Here is a 23,462-nt window from a genome sequence, read left to right as displayed (position 1 = left end):
TGATATAGTTGGTTTGGAAGATTACTCAAGGAAAGAAAACAAAAACTTTTCAGCTGATTCTCTTGTGTGGTCAGGTTGAAAACCCTGACCTAAAATGTTCCCTGTAGTAGGTCTAGGGGCTCAAAGATGAGGGAAATAGGGCCCCTGGCATATTAAAAATAAAACAAAGTAAAACAAAAAAAAAAAAAAAAGAAAGAAAAGAAAATGAAAGACATAAACTGCGAACAATGTTTGTGACTCAAGGGAATTGTAAACAAAGAGCTTTGGATGAAGAGAGGTGGGCTCATTTCTTTTTTTTTTTTGTTTTTTGTTTTTTGCATATCATTTCTTGATGATAATGAAGGGTGATCCACCCTTACCACAGGTTTATATATACCTATTCAGTATGTTTGCTTACCTCCCATCTCATTCACCCATCTAGCTTGTCTGTGTCCTGAAGTCCAGGTCCTGGGGATGGCATTGGGCAACTGTCACTGCTTGAGTTCTCAGCTCCAAAGAAAAATGACAACACACGAGAGGCCTCAGCAACTGTAAAGAGAATGGTCCAGTATAACTGACACCCAGCAAATAAGAGCTGCTGGCAAAATGACCTTGACAAACATCTCAGGAGCCCCCGCCCAGTTTGGGAGGGGGACCTGCACACATTTACATCAATAACAAATGGATTTAAGTGGATTAGAGGATGACTTCAGTGCCCAGTGGGAGGAGACTATTGGATGTGGCCTTGAGGACAATCATGGTGACCTGAACCAAGGTGATGCTGGTGGGGGTATTAGCTAACATTTATTAAAGCCTTTTCACTACCAGGTGTAGTACGATGTGAACTTGATGTGACCTCTCCAACTAAGGCTCCTAACAAGCCTATGGGGACAGGTGCTTTCTGTTATCCTGGTACCAGGAGAAACTGAGGCTCAGAGAGCCCAGGGTCACACAGCTGATCAGTATCCAAGCTGGATTCCAAACTAGGTGAGTTTGCGTCTAGAACCCAGGCTGTTAGCCTCTACCTGGGGAACACAGGGCAGTATATAAGAGCCCCAGGAGAGGTATGCTGTGGGAAAGTTAGAGAATCTTCCTGAAGCAGGCGGCATTTGAAAGGTGAGTAGTTGAGGTGCAGGGTAACAGAAACAGCCTGGGCGCAGGTATTGAGGAGCAAGGGACTAAGGTAGTGTCTCAATCAGAACCCAGACAAGAAACAGAAATTGTTTACAAAAGTGTCAGGGGGAAAGGGCAAAGAGGAGATGCTGTCCGAGAAGGACCCTGTGGCAGGGCTTAGATATGGGTAGGCACTTGACCATTTGTGGACACCTTTTGGGAGGACACCCTAGGGCTGTTGCTCAGGCTCCGGTGGGGTCTGGGGGATTATGCTGTAAGGAAACTGCTGTAATTATACTTTTTTTTCTAACTTCCTATCTCCAAATGTGCTTGGCTGTTCCTTGACTACTTCCCTGCTTCCCCCCTCCCCCCCCCCGCCCCCACGACTAATTCTACATTTAAAAAACAGTAGTTATTCATTTGGGGAATATAAATAATAGTGAAAGGGAAAATAAGGGAAGGGAGAAGAAATGTGTGGGAAATATCAGAAAGGGAGACAGAACATAAAGACTGCTAACTCTGGGAAACGAACTAGGGGTGGTAGAAGGGGAGGAGGGCGGGGGGTGGGAGTGAATGGGTGACGGGCACTGGGTGTTATTCTGTAGTTTTTTGAATACAATAGAACTAGCCGAGTTGGTCCCAAAAAATGCCTTTGTGGGCTTTACAAAGTTTTGAAAGTATTTCTAATACTTTTTAGTAAGTGAGCCAACAAACCACTTAAAGAGCCCTGAAGGAATTGGTCAAGAACAGCCCTGTTGCTTGTGTTTCCTCTGGGGCATTTTGCATCATGTGCAGATACAACTCTTGTTTACTGGTTAAGTTGATTATTCATAGCGTGTTTTTATACTTCTTGTGTTTGTGACCGTTCCCTTAGGGGAATAAAAAAGCCCCTGGCCTTGACATGGTCTGGCGCCCACCTGCTGCAGTGCCCTCCCTTTCTTCTGACTTGTCTTGCTGTAGCTGCGCTGGTTCCCTGTTCCTTGTGCACCCTAGACTCGTTCCTGTCTGGGGGCTGTTTTTCCTCAGAGATTCCTTCCTCCAAGTCCACACAACTGCCCTGAGTCCGCTTTCTGTTCTGCTCCAACGCCACTTTATCAGTCACACCTATGCTGGGCCCAGCTCCCCACATTGAAAATTGCAACCTGCAAACACTCCCACCTTGCTTTCTGGCCTCCCCTAACCTTGGGCTGCTCTTCTTTTAGCATAACAAGCGGCCCCTTCTAACACCCTCTGTAACTTGTTTATTGTGTTCTTCCCCAATGAAAGGAAAGTTCTGGGGCGTCTGGGTGGCTGGGTTAAGCAGCTGCCTTTCAGCTCAGGTCATGATCCCAGGGTACTGGGATCAAGCCCCACATGAGGCTCCCTGCTCAGTGGGGAATCTCCTTCTCCTTCTCCCTTTGCCTGCCACTCCCTCTGCTTGTGTGCTCACCTGCGCGCTCTGTCAAATAAATATAATCTTAAAAAAAAAAAAGTTCCTTTAGGACAGGAGTCCTTTTTTTTAATTTACTAGTGTACCTCTTATCAAGAATATAGTAATATTTAATAAACATTGGTTGAGCACATGCCTTAGGATTCTGTTATGCTGTCAGAAGAGGAAATTTTGTGTTCCATGTTTTATCCAAATCATGCTAAAGATTAATTTGACTTTAGTCTTCAATCGTGGCTGTAAGATTTGCCTGTTAATAGCATGTATGTAAGCGTGTGTAATTAGCAAGAAGAGATTGCATTGCCTTCTGGTCACTGTTGAACACTTCTGATACGTGCTTCTTTCAGCTGTCTCGTTGTGGTTATTATCTTGCTGCTCTTTTAGCTTTAAGCTTCTAAGGTCAGGGACCAAGTCCTCTTCATTTTTAATGTAGTGTTTTGCCCATGTTGGCAGCCTAATTGTGCAGGAAGAAGATTAGGAGTATGAGATTAGGTTTTGCTTAAAATCCTAAATCCTATTTTATTTTGGTACCATGTCCTTGTTTGCATTAAAAAGTTATCAGGTGAGTGGTATTTACCTTAACATCCTCAACATAACATGAGATCGTTTACATTTACAATAAAGAAAAATGATAGATTTCTTTTATTTCTGCCATTAATAAGTGTCATAAAATAGAAAAATAAAGCTAAGTCAATATATTATTGCCACAGAAATTGAATTTGTGTCAAAAGGATTTGTGCTTGTGATGTAGTGATTCGTATATTTTTCTTGGAATTAAGTCTCTAGCAGGTGACAACATCAATAATTCACAAAACCAAGGAGCTTTTTGAAATTGGTTAATTTATATATGTGAATTACAAAACCAGTGAATAATGTGCTTAATGTATTCTGACATATTTGAAAATATGCATTGAAAAACCCCTATCCTATTACAGTCTGTGTTTACAGTACTAGATTTTTTAGGGTTTTTTTTTTTTTCTTCTTTTTTTACTTTTACTACATACATTATTATTTGAAAAGGAACTTATCTGTATTTTCTGCTTGGTGTGGAACATATTATCCATTGTGATGTAAAAAAGCTTTTCTCATTATAAAAATAAGTAAGCCTATTCTAGACAACTAGGAAAATACAGGAAAATATGGGGGGAAAATTGCTCCAAATCCCACAATCCAGGTATATAAAATTAAATGGTTCCTGTCTTTTTTTTCATAAGAATGTATATTAATGGAGTGGAATTATATTGCATATGCAATTTTAAATGCAAGGTTTTTTTCCATGTAACAATTGTGAGCATTTTCCTATGTCATTATAGTTCATATGTCAGGACTATGGTTATTTAATCATTCCCACATTCTGGGAAGTTTTAGGTTGATAATTTTTAGCTATTTAAGATAAACTCTATATTGACAAGTATTTGTGTACAAATCTCTGGTGTTATTTTCTAATTCTAGATTCTTCAGGTAGAATTACAAGGCTAAAGAATGTGAACATAGGATTTATTTCACCAGATCACTCTCTAAAAAGATTCAACAAAACTTAATTTCCTTATGGTGATGCCAGAATGTAAAAAAAACAAAATTCTTCTTGAACAGATAGGGAATGAATGATTCATGGTGCTGTTAGCTTCAGGAATATTCAGTCTACATTTGTGTCTTGGACAAGACCTCTTGGAGACTGAATCATGCTCAGAAATAACCCAGTCATTTAGGTAAGCCTCAAGGTAAATCTGGAAGCTTTAGGGCCATTTCCTATAGTGAATACTTAAAATACTTCTCCAGTTGACTACAAAGGTCTTAGATTCTGGTGACCTAGAACTAAACCAACTTGTAGAGTGGTTCAGAGACTTGAATTGCCTTTCCTTGGACTTCTTGCAGAGGAGTTTTTGATCTGGGAGTAGAGGTAAAAAGGAATGGAACGGCTGAGGAGAATCTCTTAAAATAGATATTAAAATAGGTATTAAAGCTGTTACTAGAATTAGCCATTCTGTTTTCCTTTTAATTTTACCTCAGGGTTGAAGTTTATTGAAGGAAAAAGAACATTGGTGTTCTATTAGAATAAAAAAAAAAAAAGACTTGTTAGGTGCTCAGCTCCTGTGATATCATCTAGGACTGAGGTCCAAGTAACAATTTGATAATTTTTCTAGGGAGGTGGTGGTTTTCTAGCAGTTATGTTGCTGCCTTTTGATCCTTTTAAAAACTTTTTCTCTTAGAAATGAATTTTTTCACTTCTATGAATGCTTGAATGATATTTCTGTCTGAAAGGCAATTTTTCTTGATGACTCTTCTTTCCCGAAGAAGGAATTATGGAGAAGGGAGGTTGGATTCTGCGGTGGGTAAGAGTAGAGAAGCCCGGGATTATGGCCAGGTGTCTATCTTTCTGAGGTAGGTGGGGTTTGAATAAATGAACAGATTAAAAGTAGCTAGAGAGCTTTTACTTATTTTCTCCTGTCCCTAATCTCTCTCACTTGTCTCTGCCTGGAACTAAAAATAGGACCACATGAAGAGCCAGTCAACTTAAAAGCTTTTTTTGTTTGTTTTACATTATCAAAGAGCCAGCTCTACTCTATCCTTGGTGCTATGAAAGCTTCAGTATTATTTTTGGACGCTTCTGAGATGTTAAATATGGAGCCCTTGAATATTTTCACATCTAGATACGTTGTTTAGTTGCCTGGGAAATGAACCTTTAGGCTCTGTAGTTATGGTTAGTGTCATGATGAGTACTATTCCTTTACATTCCTGCCATCTTTACAATTGGTATTGACATTAAAACAGGTTTCGTGGACCAGAAATAATGTTAGGATAAAGTACATGTTAGTATGCTGGTGGAAAGGAATAATCTGGAATTTGAGGCAAGTGTGAGCAGTGCTTTAATATCACCTCACCCACATCTTATGATTAAAAGAATGCTGATCCTTTTTTCCTTTTGGTTATAACTTTGTGTCATTAACCCGTTACTGATTTATTTTGACAAGCAAATAGTGTCATGTCATGGCTTGATCTAATGAGTAAGCTTTGATAGTTTAGTACCAAATATATGCTTATGAGGTTGAATTATTGTACCTTTAGAGATAGATTAAGTATTTGAATAAGTGATACAGTAATTCACCGTACACACCAGAGAGTGTCGAATTGTCTTAGAAGAGTACTAATTGGTGCCTGTCATTACATGGCAGTAAAACCTGTCCAGATTTTACCAGCTCAGTGTTTCTCACTTCTTTGAAAACTTCTTGTACTTCCTACTTGTACCCTTCATTTAGCTTGTTTCAGGGACACCGGTTCCAAGCCACAAGTCAAAAAATTGGAATGTGTGCAGGCCAAGGGGATTTTAAGGGCTGGGCCCGGTGGCGGTGGCGCGTGGAGCAGGGTTTCTCACCGGTCCTGCACTGGGTGCTGCATTGCCCTCAGGGGTCCTGCACTGGGTGCTGCATTGCCCTCAGGGCCTCTAGTGCGCAGGTTCCTCAGCCCCCTACTGAATCAGCATCTTGAGAAGCTGAGACCTTGTCATCTTTCACAAAGAAAGTCTTGGTGTGCTTCTAGTGCACACTTAACAAGGTGAAAACCAGGTGGCTGAGAGTGTCTAGTTTATGAAAATTTAGTCTGAGTCAGGTGCCTACAGAGGCTTTAATCTTACAGGTTTTCCTCCTGTTAGTGGTTCCCCGTAATGACCAGAAGGATGTAAATTAATGAAGTTAAATTGCAACAGCTAAAAATCTTTTTAAATATCACCATGTATTTGGCTTTGACAGTGATCAGGACTTGCTAGCTTGACACTTGATGGTAGCTTCCACACACCTCATGACATGAATGGACAAATCCTTTGCTCCTTGCTAGTTCCAATGTGCTAACCAATGAAAGAAAATATAAAATTTGCCAGAAGTCTTGGGCTACAGCTTAGAATCTGTGTGTGTGTGTGTGTGTGTGTGTGTGTGTGTGTGTATGTATGTGGACCTTGGGTTTGTATGTTGCTGTGTATTGTATAGTTTATTTGGTCTTGTTTACGTCCTTGTAAACTAAGTTGGTTAGAGAAGGACTATTTCTTCATACCCTTGATATTTACAGCATTTCATGGAGTGCTCTGAAAGCTTTAGATCTATTTTTTGACAGCATGTATGGTCTTCAATAAAGGTTTTGATGCCTTGCTTAAATGTGAATATAGAGATCTATGTTCTGTATTTTTTTTTTCTTCAAAAGAACATAGGATCTCCCCCCCCACCCAAAACCTATAAAGAACTTTTCTCTTTCAATTCCAGAGTGATCCTCTTGACCATTCATCATAGGAACAGTCATTAGCAGAAAACGTTGTTTCCTATCTATATGAGACGCTCTTTACTTTTAGAAATAGAATTAGGAAATTGAGCAACGTAGGAACACGGGAAGAAAGAGGAGTTTTTCAGCTTGGGAAAGGAGCCCTAATGTGCTTTAGTACCACAGCTTAACCAATTACCAATGGTTCTGTATACAGAACTATTTTTTTGAAATTACTGTCAGTTTGATTTATTCCATTACCATAAAGCGTTAATGACACCTAAACAATCATAGACCAGGTAATGAAACTAAAGGTCATAGAATCGCATTTAGGTATGAATGTTTTAATAGGTGTAAAACTGTATGCTTTCAATTTCTGTGTGTGTCTGTAGGTACAAATATAACCCTAAAGGTTGCTATTAGGTTATTTTTCAAGTGTTCCTATCTGCTTCCCTTTAATGTTTCTCTTCCTCCCCCCCTCCCCCCCCCCCGTTTTTTTTAAAGATTCTATCTATTCATGAGATACACACGCACACAGAGGCAGAGAAATAGGCAGAGGGAGAAGCAGGCTCCATGCAGGGAGCCCGATGTGGGACTCCATCCCAGGTCCCCAGGATCATGACTTGAGCCAAAGGCAGACGCTCAACCGCTGAGTTACCCAGGCATCTCAGAACCAAAATTTTTAGATTGGTTTTCCACCTGTCTGCTCTGTTAGTATCTGGTCCTGTCGTGGGTCCTTGCATTCACTGTCTCTTCCTGGCCTACTGGCTTCTCTGGATCGTGGTGTGGGTAGTGGGAATTGATAGGCAAGTGTGTTGCAGAGGAAGAATAATGAACTTGATCTTGGCTTCTTTCTTTTCTCTCAGACTGTTAAACTTCCTGCACTTGGGTCCTTTTGAGTTTTCTTACCCCTGCATTATAGTTCTGTCATAATTCATCACGCTCTTTTTTGTGAAAGATTGTGTGTAATATAGTTAGTAACTGGGCGTATATATTTGCCTACATAGTTCTTAAAAAAACAACTAAAGCATTGAACAAATGGAGTCCTTTTAAAAGATAGATTCTCGGGATCCCTGGGTGGCACAGTGGTTTGGCGCCTGCCTTTGGCCCAGGGTGCGATCCTGGAGACCCTCTCTCTGTGACTATCATGAATAAATAAATAAAATCTTTAAAAAAGAAAAAATGCTTAAAAAAATAAAAGCTAGATTCTCTCTCTCTCTCTCTCTCTCTTTTTAAAAAAGATTTTACTTTATTCATGAGAGACAGGCAGAGACACAGGCAGAGGGCAGAGGGAGAAGCAGGCTCCATACAGGGAGTCGGACGCGGGACCCGAACCTAGGACTCCAGGATCACGCCCTGGGCCGAAGGCAGGTGCCAAACTGCTGAGCCACCCAGGGATCCCCCTAAAAGCTAGATTCTCAGTGAGATGGTTCAAGGATCAAAAGAAGTTATGACCCCAGAAATGGATCTTATGCGTCTTGTTTCTACATGAGGGTGACTGTACCATTCTGAAAGTTATGAGTCCGACTTTGACTTGAAAGGGCTGCTCAGCGTTAGGCCTTCGAAGTTAGACAGAAAATGTTGTTTCTGGGTATATTTGTCTTCTGTATATTACGTCCTGTAACCTCCACCCCCCACTTTTCCTGTCTGGTACTTTATTTTCCATATCTTTTATGTAGTTTTTAGATCATAAATCTTGCTTGGGCTCTGCTCTCATTTCCCTTAAAATTATCTTAGTTCTCTCAACATCGCTTTTGACATTTTCCTCAAGCAACTCAAACTGGTATCTGGGAATATTCCATTGGTGTAAGAAGGTGTTTTTTCTTTACCATGACATACTTTTCTAAGCAGTATTCCGGCCGGATCCTTTTTCTTTGGCCTTATTTCTTAAGTGTTAGGCCACCTAGAATGCCATGAGTTCGTAGTTGGCCATATTTCTCTTGTTTCATGAGAGGAAGGTGAAATGACCACTTTCAGGTGTGATGTGTCTTGTGATGGGGGTGGAAATCTCTGCTGGCTAAAGAATAGAGAGGTGGTTAGCCACTTGCAATGGGCTGGAAATCTCTGCTGGCAAAGCACACAGCAGGCAGTTTAGAGGGAAGGGTACCCCACCCAGCCTTTCCACTGCAACTTTTTCGGTGAACTTGAGATGTAGGTGGGCTGGGGTTTAATTTTAATAATGGTCTGTGGGAGGATACTGTGGCCCTGAATACCTCAGAAATCTTACAGTCCTGCCCAGGAGTACACCCACTCTTACAGACTTCTGTGGTTGCTTGTTATTTTCAAGGGCTGAAGGTAATAGTAAAGACAAATTCTAGCCCAGAATTCAGTACTAGTTCTGTTAATTTAGTCTTATCCCTTCTTTGCTCTCAGTTTAACAAAGAGTTTAGGCTAGTGGTATGGCTGGTAAGTGTGGTCAATTATTTAGCTTTGGTTAGACACAAAGCTCGTTCTGTGCCCCTCCAGTTAGTATATTCTCTGCTCTAGAGGAAGGAATGTCTTGGTCAAAGAGGAAGAGAATCTGTGATAGTGATTTGCCCTGTACAATTTTTTAATCTGGATTGTCACTGAGATCGATTGATGAGCATAAAGGTGTTTTTCAGTATACAGACACGAATGACAAATTTCATTCCATCAATGCTGAGTTTACTGCCACTCAGGCTGTTAGAAGATGAATGCTAACACATGTCCTTTTATACTTCTAAAATTGGATTCTATTTAGGAATTCACTTGACCCTTTTCTGCCCTTTTAAAAGATCTAATGCTACTGAATAAGACGAGGGAGCATTGGAAATTGATTCCAGCTCCTTGAATACAAAATCTTGCCTTGACTCTGGAATTTATAAAACTTAGATTTCTGGCCTTCTTTTTTCCCCTAAATAGTTTTTCTTTTGAACACTACTTTGTAAGAAACTAATTTATTCACTTTCTAAAGTGGCCTTATGTTTGTCTAGCAGGGAAATCAGCAAAAGGGTTCTCAAAGAAACTAGCAATGAAATTGAAAAGTGTCTACTGTCACCACTGGTGATAAATCAAACTGATGTTAAAGATGCAAATAGTCATTCCAGTACTCTCTTCGTTACTAGAATTGTTTAAGTTAATTAAGCCAGCAAAGTACTTCATTATCTACTAGGCTGCATGCTAATGGCAGATTTAAAGTTTCACTGTCTTATGGTTCACATTCCACCCCCCCCCCCCCCCCCCGCATTTTAAGTCTCCTTATCCATTGTGTTCTAACTCCATATACTTAATGGAAACTAATATTGTTAATTGGGACTATAGATTTATTGAGGCATAGGTTTCTAATTTGTCAGGTTTGCAAGTCCAAGAAATCTTGGGAAACTACCACATTCAGTGTATCTTTTGTCCATCTTTTTGAGAAGGTGATTAAAGCAATATATAATTTAAGAAACAATATATGATTCATTTTTATTAGACTGTCGGAAATTTAATTATTTTCAACGTAGCATTGTAGAATTTTAAAATATATTCTATTAACTAAAATAAAAACTTTTATAAATTACTGATATGATTGGTTTTTCTTTCATTTGCAGCATTTAAATATTAGGACATTGACGGATGATATGGTAAGGTTATGCTCAACATTTCTTTTGTTGTGAATCTTAACTAACCATGTAATGTGGATGGTGTGCTATGCTAATACCTTTGAAACTGCTTAAAAACCTGCATGTTTTGGAAATGTGCTGTTTTTTATAGTGCTAAAATAAGAGGCAGAACTGGTAGAAAAAAATACATATTTTTTGCTTTTAAGTTGTAAAAGGAACTAGTTGATATGTTAATTTAAAAAATTTGTTTAATTACAAATTGTTAGTCAACTTTGAATCATTCAAATCAGCTCTCATTCTTTGGGGATGAATTGCACACTTCAAAAAGAGGTGTAAAAAAAAAAGAAGTAGCTAAAGACCTACAGCTTTTTTGGTGTAAGAGTTGTAAAAAAAAAAAAAAGAAGTAGCTAAAGACCTACAGCTTTTTTGAAATATGTAGTTGCTAATTAAAGTAAACCAGACTAAAATCTCATGCATATATTAAAAAAAAAAATTGCTCAAAAAAGAGATAACCAAGCATGCCTTCCTGTTCTGCCTGTTGGCAATCTTGCTTATAAGTAATTAACATGTGTAAATTTTTGTCTATTTAAGTACATATTTCTGAGAAATAGATTTTTTGACTGTAACTCTTGGCTAATGGTGTAAAGGATAACAAGAACAACGAGGCCCAAGTAAACAATAATATATATATATAAAAGAAAGCATGATAGGACAAAGCAGAGTGTGCTATTGACCTGGTTTTGAATTCAAATTCACCTTTAATCTAAAATGAAACAGAGATTCTAGAACACAGCATTCAAAAAAATGTTTAGCACCCTTGTTATCCAAAGCACCATCTTGGGTACTTGGATGAAGTGGACATGCAAAGTTGAATGAGACCTAGATTTTGACATGCAGGATTGAAAAAAATCAATTAGAATGTTCTGTTTTATTCCTCTGGATAATATCTAAGAAAAGAAGTTTGATGTGAACTATTCTGGATAATGTTTTCCATATAATAGTATTTAGAAAATTGTAGTGATATGGAACGCTTACTCAGAGGATGTAATTTCTAACCCTGCAAGGTAGATGTTGTCCTCATCTTAGCACACAACTGCACTGAGGGTCAGCTAGGTTAAGTACGCAGTTAGCCCAAGTATGCGCAGCTGGCCAGTGCTGTAGCTATGGCTTGCATCTTGTTCCACAAAGCTCCAAACCATACACTTCTGTGTGGACTTAGCCTTCAAATGGCTGCTTATGACTAATAATAAAACCATGTGCAATTTTTGCAATTGAACATCTTTGAGAATATACAATGGCGGATTCCTTCTTACAATATAGTTCATATGGCATCTAGTTTACCCATGTAAAGTATACAGTTGAATGGTTTTTAGTATATTCAGGGTTGTACAACCATTACTGACTGAAATCAATTTTAGAACATTTCCATTACCCAAAGAGAAATGTCCTACTTCTAAGCAGCCACTTGCCCCAACTCCACCAGCCTCGGGCAATGGCTAGGCTACTTGGTCTATAGCTTGCCTCATTGGGGCATCTCCTATGAATGGAGTCATGATAAAGAATTTAGTCACAAAAGACCACTTTGCATCGTATTTTCAAGGTTAATCCGTGTTGTAGCTTGCTTTACTACCTTGCTCCTTTCTATTATTGAATGCTATTCTAGGACATTTAAGATTTGATTATGTTTTATGGGGCACTATCCATCTTTTCTTCCTCTTTCTGGTCTTACCTTCATTATGACTGACCTTGCAGATTGCCAACCCACAGCCTCTACCCTAAGTTCTAAGAGTACTTTATTTGCTAAAGAGGCTTTAAGAGGTCCTTCTGGAAGACCTCTTGCTCTGATTTTAAGTTAATAAATGGGTTCCTCCACTGTGAAGACTGTAGTCTTCTCTCTCCATTCTGTCTCCATTTCTCTCTCTGCTTGTCCTGGCAATTGGGCTTGGGAAGTTACCATAGTGTCTTGTGAGGTATTTTTATCAAAGCTATATGACATTCTCACCAGTTTAAACATCTTTAGGGAAGAGACAATGTATTAATTACTTCTAGGTATGTTGTGTGGTACACGTTAAGCATTTTCACTAATTTTTCATTGAAGGAATAAAACAATAAATCTCTATATTTAATTACTTGCCTAGTCATGTGGCTTTATTGGACTTGGGGATGGCTTGGCCCTGGTTAGGCTTTCCAGGGATGGACCCTTGCCTTTATACAGGATAAAGAGTTTTTTTTTTTTTTTTTAAAAAAGAAAAAGCTTTGACAAGAACTTGCTGTCAGACTTTCTGACTACCTGTGTGGATCACTGATGACTGGCTTACCCCTGTCTTTGTCTTAGATGTACACATGACTGTTTCTTATAGATTTCTCCTTGGCCTTTTTTCTCCTTGACCGGCTGAATGAACTGCTGTCTCACTAGTTCTCACTATTCACTTCTGATCTTGTGCTTTAGCTTGGCTTTTTTTTTTTTTTTTTTTTTTTTAAAGATTTTATTTATTCATGAGAGACACACAGAGAGGCAGAGACACAGGCAGAGGGAGAAGCAGGCTCCATGCCGATAGCCTGACGTGGGACTTGATCCCGGGACTCCAGGATCAGGCCCTGGGGCTGAAGGCAGCGCTAAACCATTGAGCCACCCGGGCTGCCCTTAGCTTGGCTCTTGAGTGGGTTAGGGCTTAAGTCCGGGAAAGGATCAAGCAGGCAGTCTAGTTCAAGGGGCTAGATCTATTGTTGTGGAGCTTAGAGAAGAAGCCTGGCTATCTTGAATAGACACAGTAAAAAGCAAACCTTACTCATTGATTGATGCAGTGTGGAAAGAGCATTAGATTAGGAATAAGAAGACTTGTTGAAAGACAGAACTTCACCTCTTCTTAGCTCTTTGACTTTGGCAAATCAATTAATTTGTTCACTTGTAAAGTGGGACTAATTATACATACCTTCTCTACTTTGCTCATGGAGTTTTTGTGAGTTTCATTTAAGCTGAAGTGTGTTGGATGGCTACATTCATTTCTGTCCCTTTTTAACCCCTTTATAAAATACTTCCCAATGCATAGGCAGTGGAGTGATGTGATGCATTTGCAGTTGAGACTTACACGGTCTATCACAGACCAGTGCAGAATTCCAGGAGGGAGGGAGGGAAAGACAGCTGGATATCTTGGGTGCTGTGTAAACTGTTTCTGGTGAGCGAGAGCTTAGGGAAGCATTTGCCATGGATGCTTTGATGTGTGCTAGCAATATTTTCTAACTAAAGGTGGCCACCCCCACAACATATGTGTTGCATGTGTACTTAATTTAGAACGTCTTCATGTGAGAATAGCATGCTTCGGACAGAACTTGAGAGAAGGTGCATAAGAATGGTGTCAGCTTTAGTCACAGGTTTGTATAATAGTATGTTAGAAACATTTAGTCAAAACATTCTGGGAAGCATTAATGATAAACACCCATCTCTTTAAGTTGCTTTGGTGAAGACCTACAAAAATACTTCACATTTCAAGGTTATTTCTTGAGTTATGATCAGAATTTCATAGGACACTGGTTGCAGGAAGTATTGCTGTAGTGTTGAGATCCCTAGGCAGAATTTATATACTTGAAACAGTGTTTATTCTACAAATATCTGAGACACCATGATGTATAAAGTACAGTCCAAGGTGAAACGTCATTTAGTTTACAACCATCCATTGTCTATACCTGGGTTGAAAAGAGTGCTTTCCTTGTGGAGACAAAAAGATTGAGACCAGGGCAGTGAAGGGAGGCCAATTTGAAAAGGTAAACTGGAGGAAATTGAACATGAACAACATGATGCTGAATTCTCCATCAGTGTGTCCACAGAGTGTTTTGTGGTCTAGAAGTCATTTTTGACTTGCTTATCATCCCTCACAACCATCTGTCTAAAGTGTGGTGCTCCTGCTGATTCTCTTCTTTTATCCCTCCTGCAGCCAGTTTTTACAATTAACTGTTGTAATCTCTGGTTTGGCCTGAAGCAGTGATTTTCAAACTTTCCTGGCTGGGACCCACAGTAAGAAGTACCCTTCATTTTGTAGCCCGGCACACATATGCATATAAATTCTCCCTCAGCTGAAACAATTTTATGAACGATTATTTAATGTTTCTAAGCGTAATGAACTCTGATCTTTTCCACTCTTTTCTATTGCTTTTTAGTCCTCTGCCTTCCATTTTAAAAAAGGAGTGGGGGGCTTGCAGATCCAATCCACTATATCGATTTCTTGTCCCATACATGGTTCACACCTATAGCTTGAAAACAGACATTGGCCTATATAGCAACCAGAGGAAGTCCTCGGGTCTCTCCGTAAAGTGTCTGCTCTTCACTTTATGACACATAGTTGAAAGTGGGTATCTGGGTTTGGGTGGCAGCTCTGCTACTTCCTAGCAGTGTGACTTTACGTAACTCAGATTTAGCTGTTGAGCCTTGATATATCTGGTTATGGAGATTTTTAAGGGATAAATACTGGTGAGATGCTTAGTGAACTATGCATTCACAGTAGTAGTGGTATAGTTAGGGTCATAACATGCATTTTTTTTTTTTTGAGAAAAGATTTATATACAATGCACCAGTTTTATGAATGTAAAATGATGAATTTTGACAAATATATACAATCATGTATACGTGATGATCATGACATAAAAGCTTTCCATCACCCTAAAAGATTCCCCCTGAGCCCTTGCAGTCAATTTTTACCCCCTATCCTGGCTCTTGGGAATCATGAATCAGCTTTCTGAAATATAGAATTCAGTTTCTAGGATTTCCAATAAATGGAATCACTTAGTATGTTGCCTTTGTTTCTGTAGCATAATGCTTTTGAGACCCCTCTAGTGCTTTGGGTATATCAGAAATTTGTTCTTTTTATTCCTGAGTAGTATTCCATTATTTGCTAATACTATATATTATATATTGAATATTATATATTCAATAGTTTGGGTTTCTATTTTGGGGGGATTGAGTAAATTTGTGAACATTTGGGTACAGTTCTTGTGGCCTTGTTTTCATTCTGGAAGGGGAATCATCTGGTAACTATGATTAACTTTATAAGAAACTGACAGATTGTTTCCCCTACTGACAAATTATGTTGAGCATCTTTTATTATGCTTATTTGCCATTCTTGTCTTGTCCTGTCTATCACAAGATAGAGGGCCATTCAGATTATTCCTGGTGAGCCTTGGACTTTTAAGGAATTTTTTTTGTATCTATATTCTAGAATTAGGAGTTTGTGGTATTTCCTTATTTTTTTTTTTTTTTTAAATAAAGGACCTATATTTCTCCCTTTCAAACCCTGATAAATACTTGAATTCCACTCCCTCCCTCCCCCATCAGTCTTTGTAGAGGTTTGTCAATTTTATTGATCTTTTCAGAGAACCAGCTTTAGGTTTCATTAATTTCTTGATAATTTTGTTTTTATCTTTCCTTTTGTCTTAATCTTTTTATGATTTCTTAAGGTAGAAACTTACATAATTGATTTGAGCCTTTTGTTTTCTAATATAAAAAAATTACATTATAAATCTTCCTCTGAGAGCTCCTTTAGCTGTATCATTTTCTAACTATTCAAAATCTTTTCTAATTTCCTGTTGATTTCTTCTTTCACCCATTGGTTATTTAGGTCTGTGTTTAACTGTTAAAAATTTGGGGTTTTTCCTGATCTAGTACTTGATTCTCTTTTGGCCAGGGACCATACTTGACTTCAGTTGTTTTCAGTTTTCTGAGTCTTGCTCTCTGTTGTAGAATTGTGGTCTGTTTTTGTGAATGTCATGTGTGCATTCTGCTTGTATTAGAATTGATCTATAAATAATATTGGTTGACAGTGTTATTCACATCTTGTATTCTGGATTTTTCTGTCTGCTTGCTGTAACAATTATTGAGAGAGAAGTGGGAAGTTTCCCAACTATAACTGGATTTTTATTTCTCTTAGTTCTATCAGTTTTGCTCTGTATATTTTAAAGCTCTGCAATTAAGTGCATATATACTTGGGATTGTACTAAATCTTTCATCATTATGAAATGACTATTTTTATCCCCAGTAATATTCATTAAGTTGTAGTTGTTGGAAATTTACTAGATTTATTGGCTATACTTGATACAGTTACTGCCATCCTCTTTGAACAAATACTTCTCAGCTCGTGGGACACAAATTTTATTGATTTTTGTATCCCTATGACCTTTCCTTTTCTATTTTGTATGGTTTTCCTTTGCCTATCTTAAACTATTACTTATCAGGTTTCTTTCCTGCAGCCAGTGCTGTATATAGTGCTGGACTGGGGTGATTACCTTAGTCCATATCTTTGTCTATGACCTTTTCTTTGAGACCTATTACTGCATTGGCCTACCTTCCTTTGGGTGTCTCCTCTTTACTTGAAACTCTACTTGCTCCACATTAAATCTTTCACTTTCCTCTTAAGCTTGTTTCTGTTCCTATATTCTCATAGAAGATAGCTTCTTGATGATTATTTCTTGAATCTATTTCCTTTCCTCAGTTCCTTCTATCAGAGCGCAAGGCTTCCTATCTCTTATCAGGATTCTCAAGCAAATTTCTGTTGCTCCCTAAAAAGCCAACTTCTTGCACAGCAGGGTGACCTATCTAAATTATATATCTGACCATATTTTACCTCATTTGAAACTACTTAGGCGCACCTGTTATCTATAAGTTAAGCCTGAGCTCTTTAACATTGGCATATAATAAGGCCTTCAAGGTAGGACCCTGCCTCTCTAACTTGATAGGCGTTTCTTAGTCCACATACAATAAAGATTCTGTAATTGTTAGCTGTGTGCTGAGTAGGGTTCTAAATGTTAGCTTTATAAATACTTAATGCTCACTTAGAAGCTTGTTGTGAAAATTATCATTCCCATTTTGAAAGATGGAGAAACTGAGGCAAGAGATTCAATAACTTAATGTCAGAGGGGTATGAGAAAAAAACTATGACTCATTCCAGAGAACATGGTCTTTACTAAGAGAGTTATATTGCTATTTAAGTACTATCTCTTTCTCTTCTGAGAGTACCAGTGTGAACTCTCTAAGTATATTTTGTTTTCTGCTTTTCCTCCTGAAGCTGTCTATATGAGACTGCCGACCTTTAAATTGACTAGGAAAAATTGTATCCTAGCCACTGATCTTAATTCGGAGAATTATAAAGACCTATTTTTCTTTTTTTAAAATATTTTACTTATTTATTCATGAGCGATAGAGAGAGGCAGAGACTTAGGTAGAGGAAGAAGTGGGCTTCCTGCGGGGAGCCTGATGTGGGATCTTATCTGAACCCAGGATCATGCCCTGAGACATGATGCTCAACTGCTGAGTCACCCAGGCATTCCTATAAAGACCTATTCTAAGAGGTTTTCTATGATTGGAAATTATTACTTATTTTTTAAGTATTTCTAGTAAACAAAACTGTTTTTGAGAAACCTTTATCCTGAAGGAATAGTGATGCGAGTGACTGAGGTATGGCAACAGGTTAAGGATAGGAGTATTTTTTTTTTTCTTTAATTGTGAAGGACATGGGAAAACTCTATTGAAACCACTTCACAGATCTAGCAGCAGCAGTCTGTTCCCAGTTATAAGTAGAGCTTTCCTTATTCCCCTCAAATGTCCCCTACAGGAGTGAGGTCCTAGAGCCATTGGAGATACTACCTACGTGTGGCTTCTAATGAGTGCTTTGGGAAGCTTTCATTGTTCTCTGTGAGCCTTGTGACTAGTTCAATGTAACTGCTACCAGACTACTCCAGAACATTCCTGAATGTTTTTTTGTGAGACTGGCCCACTCAGAGAGGAGTTCCCCCAGATGAATATGCTTAAAGAACTGGATTTTGTCTACCTGCAGGCTATTCCTGGAGCTACCTAGATGTGCCATCCCTTCTGGGATATATGCTAAATTGGACATGGTACTTATGAAAGAAAAGAATCATTTTATCTATGTGCCTCAATTACAGTTAATAGAACATAAATCATTAGCTTTAAAAAAGAAAAAAGGACTTAGAAGAATTACTTAAATTATTCTTGGCCTAATAGAATATAAAATTTTCTGTACTAAAAGTTCATTTTGCATTTTTATGAACTTCTGTTTTCCTTGGTAAGTTTAAAAACCATGAATAATCAAAAAGTGAGATATTTTCCAGTTTTTCTTTGAAATGATATATTCAAAAGAAACACTTCTGTATAAAGTAGATAAACCATCATGGACTGGGACTACCAAATGTATGTGGCAAAATACATCAAAACAAGTTCTATAAGCTTAAATTATTCACTAAGTCAGGTGGGCTTTTCTGAGCCCATTAATATGAGTTAATTAGAGCTTCCTGTACTTAGGTTTTCAGTAGTAACACTTAAGTACTGTCTTAGAATCTTTAAATATTTATGGGATATTTTAGAGAGCTCCTACTCAAATCAGTAGAAACTTGGGAATAAGATCAAGAGCTCTCAGAGTTGAATACACTAAAATGTAGGGTGTACAGACTTGTTTATTCATCCTTTTATCCTTCATTCATTAAGCATTTGAGTGGTTAGTACTGTTATAGGAATACAAAGATAAATATGACTGTCTTTGCCACTTGGAACAGTGGGGAAGCAGATATGTATACAGTTTCCAGTTGTATAGATAGGTATATACTAATACCATCCTAGGCCCATCACACTGTAGATAGTGTTCATCGGAAGTGGGAAGGTCAATTTTAATGGTGGGAGAAGACTTGGTAGAGAAGGTGACTTTTCAGCTACTTCTGAAGGACAAATTGGAATAGAAGCTGGCAGGAGTTGTAGTAATTTTTTACTCTAAGCTTACTTCCTGGATACCAACCAAATCGATTCCTAATGAAAGTGTCGGGTTGGCAAGTAGAAAGCAACTGTTGATATTTTCAGGGGACCTTTGTTTATGGGTATTACTCCTCTTCTAAAAAAAAGTATAATATTTATCTATAAAACTAATTTGTATTTCCTTTCATGTATGTAGTATTAATATTTGCATACAAGAAATTAGAATTGTACTTAAAGATGTGAGTAGGCATAACTTTGGGGTTGTTTTGAATATACTTTTTAAATGATTCTTTTCCATTGAGTAGGTATTTTTCTTCCCCCCTGGTGTTGTGTTACAGAACTAATGGTTGTTTTCAGTCTAGGAGACTAATATTCAAAGAATCAGTGTTGGGGAGAGTCTAAGTTATTCTTAATGAATGTATAAAAGGCATAACATCTGGAATTCTTCCTAATATTGTTGGGAAGGAATTAGCAAAGCAAGAAGCAATGATTTGTATCCCAGACATGGACGATAGATAGAATAGATATTCACTTAAAACTAATAGAACACCCGCTATATGCTTTGAACAGTTCCAGCAGTAGGTCCAGTAGTGAATAAAATAACTCCTCAAGGACTTATACCCTGGTTGGGTAAACATATGATAGAGGTAGTTTCAGAATACTGTTCGTACTACGTAGTGGCAAGCACCAGACTTGTTGGCATCTTGCCTAGTCCCGAATCAGGGAGGCTCTTACCTAAGATGTGGTTCAAATTGAGAGCTGAAGATTGAGTTGAAATGAGCTAGATTAAGGGGATGGGATAGGAGTTGTGATTGTGGATAGGTTTTAGGCACAACATGCACATTTAAAGAGACTTTGGCTTTTTCATTAAATCTGGATCCTACAGTGTAAGAGGGGTGGAATGGTGAAGAGATTGTCTGGAGGTTCAGATCAAGCTGGACCTTTTTGAGCCACAGTAAGATTGGAATGTCCCCAGAGTAATGGGGATGCAAAGATTGAAAGGTTTTAAGCATAGGAACGAGGGGGCAGGATTGGATTTGCATTTCAGTAACATCAAAATGTTGTTCAGTATAGAGAATAGCTCTGAGAGTGGTTGGGGGTAAAGGGGCAGAGCACAGCTAGAGCAAGCCAGGAGGCTGTGGCTGTTGTCCAAGTGTCCTGAAGTAGGACAGTGGCAGTCTGGCAGAGAGAAGATGATTTAAGAAGAGCTCGTCTATATGGTTTCATTTGTTTCCTTATTAGTTTTCATTAGCCACTACAATTCACAAGACTTTTCTATTGATCTAAGTCAACATCAGAAGTCCTAATCAATCCATATCAGCACCTAGATGTTTCTTTCCCTATCCAGGTCCATTTATTCTTTTTCTCTGAAATCCTTTCGCAACTCCTCTGGACTTCTCAAGCCCTCCTACTTTGCCCTTTGGCAGTCAAAGCCTGTCTTTGAATGTTTGTTTTCCTTCTTGCTCTAATTGAAACCTAGATGTTCTTTGAAGGCTTTATATTCCTGTTGGCTTCTTCCTTCAAAAGCTTCCAGCTCTTTTTGAGTATTTCTGGTGCAGTTCTCCTGGTTGGTCTAAACTTTAGGTCTTGTAATTTCTGCCACTAATGCATGAAAGACATTAGTACTTGAGTTGTTTTCCTTTCCACCCCTATTTCTGTTATTCTGTACCTACCAGGGGTTCTTAAGCTGCAGGCCCATGGACCACCAGAGGGTTTGTAGTAAAATTCATGGTATCCTTGAACTTGAATGGAAAAAAGATTAAATATTTTCATTAACCTTTATGTAAAACTTAGTTTTTTAAAATTATGAAATAGGTGAAAACAAAAAAATTCCAAACACACATATACACAGAATTTGACCTGTGACTTGATGACCACAGAAAACTGGTATGTTCTGTGAAGTTATTGAAGATACTTCAAAAGGTAGTTTGTGTTCAACATTATGTTGCAATTAGACTTACTATTACTTCATGTTATATAATGCATTCATGAAGACCTACTATATGATTTTAAAATATTTTCTTAACACCGTTTTTTTGGTGATTATATCTATTTTAGGCATTTAAAAGTATTCTAAGAGGAGCTCTTTATTAGTCTTCTGTTAAATCCTTATTCTAAAGCTTGATGGGTTAAAACAATAATAAATATATAACATTACAGTTTCTTGGGTTTAAGATTTGGAAGCAGCTTAGTGGAATAGCTCTGGTTTGAGGTCTGTCATGGGATTATAAGCACAACATTGGCTCAGGCTGCAGTCATGTGAAGCCTTTGGGGCTAGAGGATCCATTGATAGGGTGTTCACTTCTGACTAGGAAGTTGGCACTGATCATTGGTGGGGGCCTCAGTTCTTTCCTATGTGGGCATCTTCACAGGCTGGTTTGCAACACTTGGCTTTAGTATATTACATACTACATATTGTAATATATTTTCAAGGAATTTTAATAACCTGCTAAGTACACTTCTCATTTAATAAGCTACCCTATGAAATTTAAATGTGAATACACTACTGTAGGTAGGTACAGTTTTGGAGGGTGATGGTAAACTTTCTTTTCAAAGCCTCTGGCTAAAGAAGGTCTTACAATTTCGCTAAAACCTTAAAAATTTAAGGCTAGGAATGGCCATTTCTAACACTTAGGGCTATGAAAGTTGGAGTGCAATAATGGGTGGCTTGGTGGGAATTGTTAATGAATGATAGGATTGTGGCCTTGACTTGGATGATTAGCTCTTCACACCTGCAATAATGAATGGCTAATTTCTTTTTTAAAAGATTTTATTTATTTATTCATGAGGAATAGAGAGAGGCAAAGACACAGGCAGAGGGAGAAGCAGGCTCCATGCAGGGAGCCCGATGTGGAACTCGATTCTGGAACTCTAGGATCATGCCCTGAGCCAAAGGCAGACAGACGTTCAACTGCTGAGCCACCCAGGTGTCCCAAATGGCCAACTTCTTACCATGTTTTTTCTTAGTAAGACTGATGTCACCAGCATTTTAGTAAAGTCCATGGAACAGGCAGGTATACTATTGGGCTGTCAGTGTGTGCCGTGTCCCATAATTCTCCCGTCAGCCTCACCAGGTTCCTTGATGTATCCTCTTTTCAAGCATCTTTTGAGGTTTCCTCATCCCAGAATGAATCACTCGTTCCTATCTGTTGCTAATTTACTTGGCTTATGATTTTTCTTGGGGGCATCTATGTATTTTGCCTTTATTTATAGTAGCTTCTCTTATTTTTCTTTCAAGTGGTAAGCCTCTTCAGGGACAGTACAGTATCTTTTATATTTTCTCCAGTAATTGCTCATTCCCTTGTACCTTCACGTGTTGATTGCTAGCTCTCTGCTAGATTCCTCAGTGACTGTAACAGTTACCTGTTACTATGTTAACAAATTATCCCCAAACTTATGACTTAAAACAGCAAACGTTTAACATCTTGCACTTTTTTCTGGACGCAGGAATTTGATAGTTGCTTAGCTATGTGGTGTTGGCTTGGGGTCTCATGAGGTTGTAGTGAAGATGTTGGCTAGAGCTTTTAAAAGTAGTACTCTCTGAGGAGCTATTAGTCCTCTGTTGCTATGTAATAAGTCATCTGAAGGCTCCATTGGGCTTCCAAGATAGCACTCACATGACTGTTGGCAAGAGGCTTCTCTGTCCTCTTTTAGTTTCTGTAGCTTAGTTCTTTGCCATGTGGACCTCCCCTGAGCCTTGAGTGTCTTTCTGGTGTGGCAGCTGTCATACCCAGAATGAGTGATCCAAGAAGGAGCAAGATAAAAGCTGTAATGTCTTTTATGATCTAGTCTTGGGAACCAGCACTCCATAATTTCCACAGTATCCTACTGGTTATACAAGACAGGATTATCTGGGACCATGTTAGATACTGGCTACTACAGTGACTCAGACACTTGATGGTTTGTCGAGCATGGCACTTATATTTTAGTGGGAAAGAGACCATCAGCCTTTTCAAAATAAATGAAGAAATTACATGTCGTCTTAAGTCTTACAAATGGAAGAACATAAATGGGGAATAAGCTCTGTGCGGTGATAATGGGGAGTGTGAGGATCCATGTGATGTGTAGAATGGTCACCAAAGGCATTTCAGGCCATTTAACCTAAAGCTGAAAGGTAAGAAGCAGTTTCATTTCCTATTAACAACTCACGGTGATCGGTCTTATCATGGAAAGTTTAAATAGCTTTGTTAAGGTGATACTATAAGCAGGTGGCTGGGCAGGATTCAGAAGTCAAACTATGGAGCCAGTTTTTTAATCAGCAAGTTGCTTATTTAGTAATAAAGTTAATTAAAAAGCCAAGTGATTTTGGCTGTTAGGTTTTTTTTTCTTCTGCCCCCCCTCCCTTTAAAAAATATTTATTTATTAGAGAACAGGGGGAGGGGCA

General features: G+C 38.4%; 1 protein-coding gene across 13 annotated transcripts in view; it reads left to right on the top strand.

The window, feature by feature from the left end:
- Window positions 1-23,462, top strand: part of DIAPH3 (diaphanous related formin 3) — a 508,102-nt gene that overhangs the window by 18,061 nt on the left and 466,579 nt on the right. For 12 of the 13 annotated variants that reach the window (XR_005376327.1, XR_005376326.1, XR_005376328.1 and 9 more), the window contains exon 2: window positions 10,318-10,350. The exons of the other annotated variant lie outside the window; for it this stretch is intronic. Coding sequence is in view for 8 of the 12 variants with exons in the window: in XM_038569685.1 (XP_038425613.1) it covers window positions 10,318-10,350 (33 nt within the window). In the remaining 4 variants the exon portion in view is untranslated. The remainder of the gene's footprint in view (window positions 1-10,317; window positions 10,351-23,462) is intronic. 13 annotated transcript variants of the gene reach the window in all.

The sequence above is a fragment of the Canis lupus genome, chromosome 22 (assembly GCF_011100685.1).
Source record: "Canis lupus familiaris isolate Mischka breed German Shepherd chromosome 22, alternate assembly UU_Cfam_GSD_1.0, whole genome shotgun sequence".
Taxonomy (NCBI): Eukaryota; Metazoa; Chordata; class Mammalia; order Carnivora; family Canidae; genus Canis; species Canis lupus.
Note: the sequence above shows the minus strand (reverse complement) of the source record. Positions and strands in the feature narration are given on the sequence as shown.